Source organism: Ostrinia furnacalis, unplaced genomic scaffold (genome assembly GCF_004193835.3).
Source record: "Ostrinia furnacalis isolate ACB-3 unplaced genomic scaffold, ASM419383v2 OfSCF7245, whole genome shotgun sequence".
Classification (NCBI taxonomy): Eukaryota; Metazoa; Arthropoda; class Insecta; order Lepidoptera; family Crambidae; genus Ostrinia; species Ostrinia furnacalis.
The window spans coordinates 41,158-54,396 of NW_021137484.1; the positions used below are offsets into that span (position 1 = coordinate 41,158).

The 13,239-nt window shown below is 41.3% G+C and overlaps 1 protein-coding gene across 1 annotated transcript in view; it reads left to right on the forward strand.

The window, feature by feature from the left end:
* Positions 1 to 13,218, forward strand: part of Rbp (RIMS binding protein) — a 38,246-nt gene extending 25,028 nt beyond the window's left edge. The window contains exons 18-30 of the mRNA XM_028319554.1: positions 222 to 425; positions 511 to 708; positions 1,298 to 1,492; positions 1,661 to 1,921; positions 2,907 to 2,966; positions 4,039 to 4,128; positions 4,910 to 5,125; positions 5,205 to 5,426; positions 5,931 to 6,161; positions 6,533 to 6,710; positions 7,239 to 7,352; positions 8,757 to 8,830; positions 10,396 to 13,218. Coding sequence (XP_028175355.1) covers positions 222 to 425; positions 511 to 708; positions 1,298 to 1,492; positions 1,661 to 1,921; positions 2,907 to 2,966; positions 4,039 to 4,128; positions 4,910 to 5,125; positions 5,205 to 5,426; positions 5,931 to 6,161; positions 6,533 to 6,710; positions 7,239 to 7,352; positions 8,757 to 8,830; positions 10,396 to 10,752 — 2,400 coding nt within the window. The 3' untranslated portion in view covers positions 10,753 to 13,218. The remainder of the gene's footprint in view (positions 1 to 221; positions 426 to 510; positions 709 to 1,297; positions 1,493 to 1,660; positions 1,922 to 2,906; positions 2,967 to 4,038; positions 4,129 to 4,909; positions 5,126 to 5,204; positions 5,427 to 5,930; positions 6,162 to 6,532; positions 6,711 to 7,238; positions 7,353 to 8,756; positions 8,831 to 10,395) is intronic.
* Positions 13,219 to 13,239: the final 21 nt, after the last annotated feature.

Sequence of the window (13,239 nt, forward strand, 5' to 3'; positions counted from 1 at the left end):
TGAGTTCCTTTTAGTGTTATTTTTAATGTTAGTTCCTCATATGTCTGTGTCGCCTTAGTTATCATTTACCTATCATTCTCGAAGAGCACTGATTATTTTAGTTCGATATCACAGTTCGCTTTTAGTTGTATTACTTCTGTACCATTGTATATTGATTGATATACAACATTGTTACGTGAGTGAGAAGCAGTGTTAGCTAACTTTAGATGTTATTTTTGAAGCCACACCGCATCAGCGTGCGCTCAGTGACCGCTTCCCGCCGTACGTCTCGCGACGCCGCTTGCACCATGGTCATTGGCCGAGACACCGCGAACATGGGGCCTACGTGCGTGAGGGCCAGTGGAGTCACTTGTTCTCAAGCTGTCATTTCTTGGTTGCCCGCCAACTCGAACCATCAGCATGTCGTCTGTGTCAACAACGTTGAAGTAAGCAATATTCTATATAGGCATGCAAAGCTACTAGTTACTGATTTGGTGATTCATGATATTTACTTATTATGACACATTTTAGGTTCGTACTGTGAAGCCAGGTGTGTACCGCCATACTATCACGGGGCTGTCACCTAGCACGCAGTACAGAGTAACAGTCCGAGCAAAACATTTGAGAGCCGGCCCGCCTTCTGGAATAACTATAGAAGAAGCTCCAGGCGCTTACACGGACTTTAGAACCCTGCCCAAAGGCCTTCCCGATCCACCGAACGAAATCATGGTACGTCTCACGGGAAGCCGTCTCAAAAATAGCATGATGGAACAACGCATGCTTATCAATCCAAACTTTAACATTACACTTACATTTCCCCGCCCACTGATATCCAATAACTATACTTGACAGTAATCACAATGTAAAACTGGATACCCTTACAAGTTTTAGGAACTGCTTTATCAAGAATTTTATGTGGTGTCAGCATATTAGCACACGCACTTGACGATAGCTTTCTAACGCTTTACCAAGTGTGTGACTATCAACCCGTACATACCTATACTTAATACTCACTACTGATACACCCGTTCCTTTAAATGATATCACAACCTCGACGCACACAGCACCTCCGACAATTTCGAGGAAGTCGCGTCAATCATAACCATAAATCCAGCTCCAGGATAAAAATTCTGTTGACCAATCCCAGCTCTTACCTTGGTTAGTTTAGCGAACCCTGTGTCGTGTGACGTCAGTTCCTCCCTGTGGCTTTTAGTATACTGAAGCTGGTTACGAAATTGAAAATGTTTTCAAATACCCAATTGGCTAGCGTGTTGAACGTTCGGCTGGATTATTGGTGGTGATTGGTGCGGTGTCGCAGGTGGAAGCGGGGCCCCAGGACGGCACTCTGCTCGTCACCTGGCAACCGGTGCTCCGCCCGCCGGCCTCTGGACCCGTCACTGGATACGCAGTGTACGCGGACGGCAAGAAGGTGACCGACGTCGACTCCCCCACCGGGGACCACGCGCTCATCGATATCGGGAAACTGATCGGCCTCAATCCTAAATGTGTCACAGTAAGTATGGCTGTATGGAGCTTCATTTGGCTGTAGAATGCTACGTTTGCGATACACAATCAACTTTTGCCCGACTCTTGTTTACAACATCTTAATTTATTGCCAGTAAAAAGGGGCGAGGACACAAACAGTACTTGTTCTGTTGATGTAACACAAAATTGTTTCCAGGTTCGTACAAAATCCCGGGACAGTCAGTCCAGTGACAGTGCTCCGACGCCTATCCCTCCTGCGGTGCTCCGAGGGGTAGCTTCGAGGATGCCCCGCGGCCCTGGGCCTGGGCCCAATCAAGTTGGACCAGGTGTTTTCCGTGGCCCGCAGCAAAGGCCCCAACCGTACCAACAGCATCAGCAAGTGATAGAACACGATGAAAATTTATCCGATAAGGAGATTTTCCCTACTGCTAATCGTCACGACCAACACGCTGCTCAGGTGACCGCTCTTTCCATTTTATCTTTCATTTTTTATGTTCAATTTGTGTAATTGTGTGATGTTGATTGATATTAATTCTAAATTCATCTTAAGATTTTGCCATGAGAGTTAATATCAATCAAATTAACCAAATAGTTTGATGTCAGTCATCTAATCTCATAATTTTATGAACATGAGTATTATCCATAATTAAATTCCCATTTTAATTATCAACTATTTGCTGACTGAATTGGTTTAATAAATAATTTTAAAATGAAATAATTTTCAATGTTGGTCGGCACAGCACTTTGTCTATACCTACATATATTTGGTTTGCAAATCAATGTTGTATATTTCGTGTGTTACTTCAAATTTCATTTCGCCAGTATATATTTCTTTGAATCGTTGATTAAGTATTTTATTATGAGCTTCATATTTTATTTTTATCTCTGATGATTCTTCGTCTGTGTCTTCTTAGCTACTATCATTAACGTTCAATGTCATAATGCTCTTTTCTAGCGAGACAAACAGTTTGGTATTTCTTAACTCATCTATTTATCTTCATTGTTTTCTTTTACCGTTACTTAGTATTGTTAATAATTAATTTGATTTGAATGTAACCCAGCCCGTTTGTCTCGTGTTATCGGTGTTGCAAACTGCACTCTTTATACTATCTTCTGTGGTTCTGTCGCTGGCATCTTCTAATGTCCAGTAGTTCTCTGCCGAGCGGTTCACGACACGACCACCCGCGCCATCGACTATAGCTATGCACTCGGCTCGATCGTTCAAAATTAAATGCATACTGCTTGCAACTAGATGTAGTCTCTAGTGCTATTGGCCGATACCCAAAACAACGCACGACACCTTACAGATATACTACCTAGAACAAATAAAGAGCTTGTAATTTGTGACACAGACAATACCTTCATGGAGCTCATGAGTTTATCATCCACTTAGTCTAACCTAACCTCGCTCTCTCACATAACTGTTATACACCTTTCCATAGCCCACGAGCGGATTCGGCACAGGCCTCCTAAAGAGTATATTCGACAAAATAACCCCTTCGGTAAGGAATTTTAACACGTCTTATCAAATAATTTTTATTTCTTTCTGGAGTTCTATATACACACCAGTTTTGTTTAGCGTTTCATGTTTTGTTTTATTTTGAGAGTGTATTTTTGTTTGTGTTATTAGTTATATAATGTTTTTTATAATTTTTATTTATTACTTACACAGTGTGCCCGTATTCTATATAAATACTAATGTAGACGTATAATCAGCATATGAAAACAACTTTACTTTGAGTATGCTTTTATACATATAATTATGAAAGTAGACGAGAACAGTTATTGTAGACAAAGTTATATTTTAGCTGACTCATGCATATTTTTATTTCCACTAAAGAATACTTGGAATATCGATGAACACTATGTTTATTGAAAAATGTAAGCCTTGTATCTACTTATAATCAAATAGAGCCGTATAGCGATAGTCGACTAACGATATATTGATGAGTTACAATTAATCAGACTTTAGAATTGTTAGAAGTCTTCTATCACATAGCATCATCTATGAATTAGCATAGGCTATAGTCAAATAACTCGGACTTAAGACAATTTTCTCATTACTCATACTTACATCAAATGATTTGCATCAACTTGCATACCATCAGAATCAGTTTACACGAAAATCATCATGATAATCCCGAGAAGTCGCAATGCAATGGAGTAAAACAATTCACAAAAAGTATAGCCAAATGCTCCCACGGCAGTGAACTTCAATGTTTCCACTTCTGCTTTCATTCAATACGGCTTTACTTGCTCTGCTTGGTAACAGTCTACGAGGCCACTTCTTGAACCTCTAACTTTGATGACTATTGTGTTACTACACTCTCTACAGCTTACTCGTCTGCTTCCTACAACTATATTGATAATACAACGCTTGTACCCTTGCAATAAAGGTATCATTGAAATCAAGAGGCAAGCTGATCACGTCATCAACAAGCGACGAATTTAGTTCGGCACCATTCTTGACATCTGCATCGACCATTCCGTCTGCACGCCCATACTTTCACCTTGTTTTTGTCTTGTTTGAAAACAATTTGTTGTATGCTAAAATATTGAATGACCGTGTGGTAGCAATCGGGAATACCGGCCATCGAAATCACTAAAGAGGGCGCGACGGAGCTGGGTAGCGAGGACGAGGAGGCGACGCGCCGCCGCCCGCAGGTCTGCGATAACTCCTAGCTGTCATCGATGTGCTCTCCATGTGCTAGCACTATTCACTATGCTCTCTTTCTCTCAACTTTGTGCGGACTCTCTCCCAATCACGAGTTTCCACTTCTCGGTGTTCTGTGTTGTCATCTTCACTTATTGTACCTCCTCGATGTTCGATGCCACACACTCGACACAGGTCACGCGCCCCAGACACGTCCAGGTTATGACACGATTAGCACGAGTTCTCACGTAACCCTTCAGAACCAAAGGTTAGGCAACCCAGAACGGTAGGCCCCTACAAAAGCACTCGAAACAAAATCATATCACTCGAGCATGTTCAGCGCGTGTTTGTATTGTTCCTGCATGCTGTCTTGGCTTCGACGCGACACTCAACACCCCTCACACACCTACTGAACTCAGTGTCTCTATGTTAACGTGTAAGCCTGATACTGAACTAAGATTTTATCGATTAACTGGAGAGGTTCCCAAACAGTTTGATCTATTATTTTGTTTCTATGTAATTGACAAGCACTTTTGGAACCGACTGTTCTGATCTCTGCTATGAATGATGTGGTTTCAAGTTTAAGCGCTGCACGCTAGCTTTCGTTGTGCATGGGGGTTGTCTAGAGCTACAACAGAATGTGTTGTTTTATTACATCAGAGGAGAAGGTAATATTTTTATTGCTTGTCGCAACGCCAATGGAGGAATTGATGGCTATGAGCTTAGAGATTGCTGTTGGCTTTGTTATGGAAAATCTAACCTTATTAATGTGTTGGTTCGTACGGACGTCAGCAGCAACCGTCCCAACCAGCGCAAGCGTCGCAGCAGCCATTGGGTCCGCCGTACCCGAGTACACCAGCTTACCATGGCACGCAGCAACCGCCCTATCCACCGGGCGGCCCGTTCCCAAGTAGCCAGCAGCCGCCGTACCCCGGCCAGCCGCAGCAGTTCCAGAACCCGCCACCACGGAACCACCACGAAAGGGGGCGACCTCCTAACCCTCATCAGGTATCTCTTTTTTCATCTTCAGGTATTTTTCATTCCATTCAAAGACGGGCACCTATAAAATAAATGTAATTTATTATAGCAGCAGGCGCAGCAGAGTAACCTCCAATACGGGCCCCGGGGCGGCCCACCCCCAGGGCCCCGGGGCCCGCAGCCGGGTCAGCGCCACCCGCAGCAAGGCCACCCCCAGTCCAAGAGGAGTCGCTACTTCATTGCGCTCTTTGACTACGACCCAGCCACAATGAGTCCCAATCCCGAGAGCTGTGACGAAGAACTGCCGTTTAGTGAAGGAGACACTATCAAGGTGAGTAAAATATACCTCTAACGGGTAATATTGATGGTTTAGCTTTCATTACATGGGATCAAGGATACAAAGGTGAGTTGTTATATTGTCTCATAATGCCAATTAATAAAGATTTTTTTAGATATTTTCTTCCAAAATACTGTAAATATTATTATAAGTCAGTTACATTATATAAAGCGCAGGACCGTTCATTGTGGAAAACCTTGGGGGAGGCCTTTGTCCAGCAGTGGACGTCATTTGGCTGAAACGAACGAACATTATATAAAACACTAGCGGCCGCCCGCGACTTCGTACGCGTGGATCCCGTTTTCCCCCCTTAGGGGTGGAGTTTCGTAAAATCCTTTCTTAGCGGATGCCTACGTCATAACATCTACCTGCATACCAAATTTCAGCCCGATCCGTCCAGTGGTTCGGGCTGTGCGTTGATAGATCACTATGTCAGTCAGTCAGTCACCTTTGAGTTATATTTGTACGTAGGTACTAAAAGTATCTTCATTTATTTAGGTGTGGGGCGACAAAGACGCGGACGGCTTCTACTGGGGCGAATGCCGCGGGCGGCGCGGCTACGTGCCTCACAACATGGTGGTGGAGGTTTCGGAGCAGGAGATGGCGGGCCAGGCCGCGGCCAAGCCCCGCGACCGCTGGACCGACGCCTACCAGAACCAGCCCGTCCGCAGGATGGTGGCGCTCTACGACTACGACCCACAGGAACTGAGCCCCAACGTGGACGCTGATGTAAGTCCAAATCCTCAATCTATCCACAAATTCTCACACTATTCACTTCCTTTATCTTCCCTTACACCTTGGATTTTAACTTCTCACCATCTTATTAGCTTGATACAAAATTTACTCTCCATGTCTCTTCACAACATTCACTTCTTTTTTCTTTTGATATTTTTAAGAGTTACTGTTCTCGCTTTCAATCGATAGGTCCCACTGGTCTACTCGGCGGAATAACTTCGATATCTCTGACCACCTTCAAGAAGTAGAGCGACGTATATCGAAATTGTTCAGCAAAGTAGAGCCTTGGAGTAGGACGGGACTCTTTACAGACTTTGGGGCGTCCTCCAACGACTTGAGCTGACAATTGTTTAACCCTAAAACAGAGACGGCACGTGTTGCAGGCGGAGCTGAGCTTCCAGACGGGGCAGATCATCCACGTGTATGGAGAGATGGACGACGACGGGTTCTTCATGGCGGAGATTGATGGCGTGAGGGGGCTCGTGCCGAGCAACTTTCTCACTGAGGCGAACGACCAGTACGCGCCGGGGCAGGCTGGCCAAGGTATGAACCACTTTAGCTATTAAATATTTGAAGTATAGATTCTATTACAATTTCTTTATTGTAGGTAGAGGGTGCTTGATTCTCAGGCAAGAATGCTGAATAGGAATCTTGCGTTAAAGAACTTTTTTCATTTTTGTCACTTTAGTTTATATTCTATATATATTCTATATATATAAAAGAAAGTCGTGTTAGTTACTTCGCTTATAACTCAAGAACGGCTGAACCGATTTAGCTGAAAATTGTCAGGGAGGTAGTTTAGAGCCAGGAGAAGGACATAGGATACTTTTTATCCCGTTATTTATTGCCATTAAGGCGGAACAAAGTTCGCCGGGTCAGCTAGTTTGATATAAATAATGTGTAAAAACTTTATGAAAATTCAATGAATATACTGCGACAGCACACCGAACTACAGTTTGAGCTTCATTACCATTGTCAATATTATATTCTGTTGGCTGAAAAATGTTTTTACTTACGCAGGCGCAAGCATGGGAGGGCGGGGCGCGGGCGGTGTAGGGCCCGGCAGCGCAGGGCCGGGCGCAGGGCGCGGGCGCGGCGTGGCCCCGGGGCCCGGCGCGCGCGGGCCCCCGCCGCCGCCGCGGGACAACGTCGCCCCCGCGCCCCGTAACCACCACCGCAAAACAGGTGCGTAACCGCCCAACTTAGAGCCGCAGCTGGCTTTTCGATATTCGCTGTCATAGTTACTTTCCCTGTTAGACGTAAAGAAATAATAATAACGAAATAAAGTCTACTCTCGACACATTGAATTTATTTTCGAAATACCAATTTCTATGTGCACCTTCTTGGTTTGGGCTAGTCCCACACTTGTCTTTACATTTTGCAATATCATGTCCACTTTTCCTTAAATATTTGGGTTTTCTATTGTAAAATTACATCAATTCTCTTAATGCTCCTTATTTCGGTCTAAATTTAACTTTCGAGAGTAGACTTGGAATGGGCGGCCGGGCCGTCTTCTCAATCGTATCTAAATTGAAGAACGCCTTAAAACTATGCATTTGAGCAAAACAACTTCGCATTATTCATTACCATCACCACGCTACACCATTCGCGATTGGGACATAAGACTAATACACGCAACATAAACTTTGTACATACATGATTAGACAAAATTCATTAAAGAAACGCCCGGTCGCCCATCGTTAGGTAAGTGCGGTGACTCGTTGTGTTGCGTTCACCGAGAGCTTTGAGTGTTTCATGTTTGCACCTTGGACTTGCTATGTGAGTACTGAGAGACGCTAGCTATTTCGCTCTGGTACCCTCTATCATCTTTCCTGTACACGGTCTTGCGATTGCGATTGGACTCGTTCAGCGAGTTCGACGTTTCACGTTCCGTTTTGCTATAACGTCAGTAACTTCAGTATTTGAGAGACTATCCTCTTTTTCTCCTATAGCGTCATCAATGGCTCTGAATTGACTCAACCTTTTGTTGCTATTCCTTGTTGTGAGGCCAGTTCACAAATTCACCTGGAATAAAAGACAATCACTGTGTATAGATTTATAACTCAAGAGTCAAAGGTGAATTCGTGTAACATAGTTTGGGATAAATCCGTTAGAAACTGAGAAAGTAAAACGGAATTGTAAAATGCGAGTCCGGTTGCAATCTACGGAGCACAAAGACTCTTGGTGTACACTTTGCTAATTAACACTATCTTGGATTACACAGTCACAAACATCGTTAACGTCACGTGGTCGAAAAATAAGCCCAAACCGAATTATGATGTTAAGAACAGTCAATTTACACTCAATAACCCAGCATCTTCGTTAAGCCACTTTCGGGACCTATCCAACGCGTTACTTTAAGTCCTTGTTTTATTTTCACATCTATCCAACTCTCTATCCTATTTTATTTTTGGTTCGTCACGTTCACCCTTCACGGAAGTAGTTCCACGACCCACGTCAGTGGGTAGGCTGTCTAAATACACGCAACATAGACTTGCACAGAGCTCACGGTGCGCGTGAGGTGTGATCCAAGATTCAAGTGGTTGTCTGTGGTCACTATATATGTTGTGTGTATTGTCTGTTTGCTAGATGCCTGCCCTCTTCCCCCTTCTCAGTTAGACCACAACACATGCGCCAGTAATCCAGAACAGGCGAATTCTCAGGTAAAAATACCGTTTTTAATCGACCCACAACAATACAGTTTCAAGTATACTATGCAACAATACTAGTCGTTTATTTTTTGTTTGACTTTCACTTCATAACTCTAGATTTTATTATTTCACTGTTTTCTTTTCTTCATTTATTTTATCTATACTTACCTTGCGTTCCATCGGTTTCATTACGCTCAGTGTACAGACGGGGCGTTTATAGTTTTCGCTCTCTGCGTTCACTTGGTCCATTAGATTGTTCGGTGATAACTCATTGAGATCATGGTTACCCTCGTACACATCATTAGCTGCCATGCCATATACTGGACCTGATCATACAGAGACTAGAACATAACCTACACTGGCGTATACTTCACTCACATCAGATACCATAACCCATTCACCATTAAGGATACATGTCTGAGGCCTGTGAATGTGGTCCGTTACTAGACGATTACTGTATCGAGCTCCGAATCAGTTAAAGTTACAGTTAAAGATATAACTCGTTGAGTAATCGAATAGTATTCTTTGAATGCTTTATGTTGTAGTTAAAGCATGATGAATGTACTGAATACTGAAGATGTACAAATTCCTACAACACGATAAATCCTATGGTTTTCCTCGAGATCTTCGCACTAAGACTCTCGTGAGAAAATCTTGATTTCATTTCAGATGAGTACCGGTTCGTGTTTTAAATTTTGTAAAATATTTTTAATTACCTTTCACCTGCTTTGATGTATGGCAATGCATGATTTTATATTGCACATTTTAAAGTATTTTTATGGATTTATTATAAAGTGTTAGAATGTGTAACCGCATGTAAAGATAATAATTGAGATTCTCTCTTTACGATTGTGTATCTACCAGTTAAATGATTAACCAGTTTCCTTAATGTAAGGCCCCTCGTTTAACTTGAACGTATTTCTCTTCCTACCTGATATAATTTAATACAATTTTCAAAATTTTCCTTGTAAAACCTTCCTGAAAAAAATATCTATATATATAAAAATGAAACCCGTTTCGCGTTGTCACGGCATCACGTGTGAACGGCTGAACCGATTTCGATAATTCTTTTTTTTAAATGTTTGTGGAAGTCCAAGGATGGTTCTTACGGAAAAAAATATTAAGAAAATCTCTACGCTAAGGCGGTACGAAGTTCGCCGGGTCAGCTAGTTTTAAATAAATATCATCATCTGCTATTTTACCTCATTTCATAAATGCTTCTCACAACATAGATCTTATTTCAAGTTTAAAATAACCTATAGAAATGATTGCTCATTTTTATGCATCTATTTATCATTATTATGATTCTTACTGCCCTCATGAAACAATTATTGAAACATGAGACATGATTATGGTTTTACAGACGGCTATAAAAAACAGAAAGAGTGTTAATCGTGTTCAAAAGAACAAACTGCTTATAAGCTCTGTTCAGGTTTCAGAATCTTTCAGGAAGATTAGTTCATATTTGTAACATCTTAGGCAGCTATTTGTATTAATTGCAAGATCATCTCTCGTTTGACGATTGTTTCAAGAGGGCAGTATTAGTGAGGCAGGTGATAAAACGAGTTGATCGACAGGCGAGGGCGAGAGGCGTGGCGAGCGCGCAGCCGGCGAGCACGATCGCGCGCACGAGCGCTGGTAACGCGGGCACGCCCACGGTGCAGTCGCCGGGCACGGCCGCCGGCACGCCGCTGGCCACCACCGGCGTCACCGCCAGCGTGGCCGGCACCGCCGCCGTCACCGTCTCCCCGGCCCGCCGGCCCGGGCCCGCCGTCGTCCCCGCGCCCACTGCGCAGCCCCTCCAGCCCGCGCAGCCCCCCACTTCCCAGCCCAACCTCATGCAGAAGTTCTCCGAGATGACCGCCCCGGGCGGCGACATCCTCAGCAAAGGCAAGGAGCTCATTTTCATGAAGTTCGGCCTCGGCGGCAAATAATGCCGGCGGGGCGGGCTCCGCGCCCCCTCCGCCGTCCCCTCGCGGGGCTGAACCGAGCGCCCCCGCCCAGTAGGGCTCTGCTGCGACTGACCTGCCCTCGGCGTGAAGTCGGTGGCGATGTTCAAACTTTTCTACTTAGGCCGGCTGATCTACCAGTACCGAAGTACTTACTTTAGGAAATGTTGTAAATAATAATTCAATAAACGCACAGTCTAGTGAAATATTCAAGTATTAGTGCTGTCTCGATAGTACCCACGGTTGGAGTATAAACACATGAAATTAGTCGTGTATCTAATGTTTTCTATCTTCGGACTTTTGCCCATCTGTTAGGTTAGAATACGAGTGAATTGTTTAACACATAATTGCATTGGAACTGCATTATTCAGTATGTATAGGTATGAAAATATATAAAGTTATAATCTAGTTACTATTTCACAATCCTTGTGGTATAGAGTTGTTGTGATTTACTACGTTACGTTTTCGATCGCTAGCTGTGAGTTACCTTTAAATATTTAATACAAAACCTTGAAGTATCAAATTTTACTAACCTTGTTTTATGGAATAACTTTTACAATACAAATTTACAGTATAATAATGTTATAAAATTATAATAATATCCTCTTCCAAATATTAATTATCATTTTTTCAGTTCAATTATTGCCGACACTTTGTCCCATTTTAACCGTCCTACTGAGTGACCAAATTTTCAATAATATCGTTTTTCTCAGTGACCATGACGAAGCCCTGTGCAATATAATGACAATGATGTGAATAATGAAACGTAAAATGTACAATAATGTAATCATGCAGTATAAACTTTGGCAATAATAATGTCATCCATATAGCTAAATAAAAACGGGAGTTAATGTTAAAAGTTGATCCTACCTTAATATCTTATATAATCTTCAAAGCCATATAAATCTTATATTTAAGTTGGGTTATATCTTATAATTCACATTTGAATACTGGTAATAAATATCTTGAAATTAATAAAAGTAGGTGCCTATAGTGATTTGGCAGTATCCGGAGACTAAGGCAAACCCAAAAACAAAAATCCGATTCTTCGTTAATAACTTAAGAACATAAAATAAGTGCATTCAATTTATTCGCCTGATCCCTTAATCTCGACATAATAATATTCTGTGATAGTAGACGTGATACCATCTTTATCATTCTAATAATATACATTTCTGCGTCATTTATCACTTAGGAATACATAACATACAATCCCAGATTCAGACATCAACTTAATATAATATCTACCTATTGAAACTTCATCGACGTTCGTTTTGTAATGATTTATATAATTAAAGAGATTTCTTTAAACAAATATTACGGTGTGAAATCTAAATGGATAGGTAGGTACCTTGGACTTCTTACGTAAATTTTTGAATCAATAATTATTGCAGGTGAAGACTTTACCTTCATATGTTTAAACTAATCAAGAATAACAATTATGGTTACGTTGTTTAAAATTAAAAACTATGTTAAGTATATTGAAGTGGTCTCTCATGAAATGTTTTTCATACTTAGAAATGCGTTTCGAGTAATAGCAAATAAATGCATTGTTCGTTGTTTTAAATATTTATGCAGTTAGATACTTATTCATTATGGTATAACGAGTCCATAATATTATAACTATTGTTGACAACCGACAAAAGACTGCTTGCAATCAAGTTTCGTTACATTTAGAAAATATAATCTTAACAAAAATATAAGTATTTATGGAGTGTTAAATTTTTTCATGAGCGCAAACGAAACTTACGTAATGTAGGTACCTACAAGGGAAGTCCTACAAAGCGACGTTGGAATTTAAATAATTTATAAATGTTCTAAAGTTGTTGTTGTACATATTGAACGGTAAGTCGCTTGGATTGTAGGCTATTTCGAGATTGCTCACTTTGTACAAGGGATTCTCTATTAAGTCCTTTATATCGCTTCGTATTTATCCAATACATTCTCGTTCTCGTGTATTTAAACCTTTTCACATATAAAATCCAGATTTAGCTTGCGATTCCTAGATAGCCATCGTGTATAACGTATATAACCCCACTGTTTAGTCCACAATAATGTATAACTATGTATGTATATTTAAATTGGTTGTACATAATCATGCGTGCGCCTGGGGTGAAATATTTTAGCTAAGCACTGTGCTACATATCTACCTATATAACCTGTATTTGAAGTTTTTCTATCATTAATTAATATTCTAGCGTTATTTCTAACACCGTTCGAAGTTGTTCACTTGTTTATACATTGTTATATATCTGTATCCATATCTTTTATCACGACATGTATAACTACGTGTATGGTTATTTATACGAGATAATATAAAATATGTATATTAATCGTGCATTCATGTGTGCATAATTTAATATAAAGAGTTGTATATTACTTATATACTTAATGATGAATTATGGCAACACTATAATGAATAAATCTCTACCAATGTACCAATGAAATATGCTGAGAACAAAATAAATAATA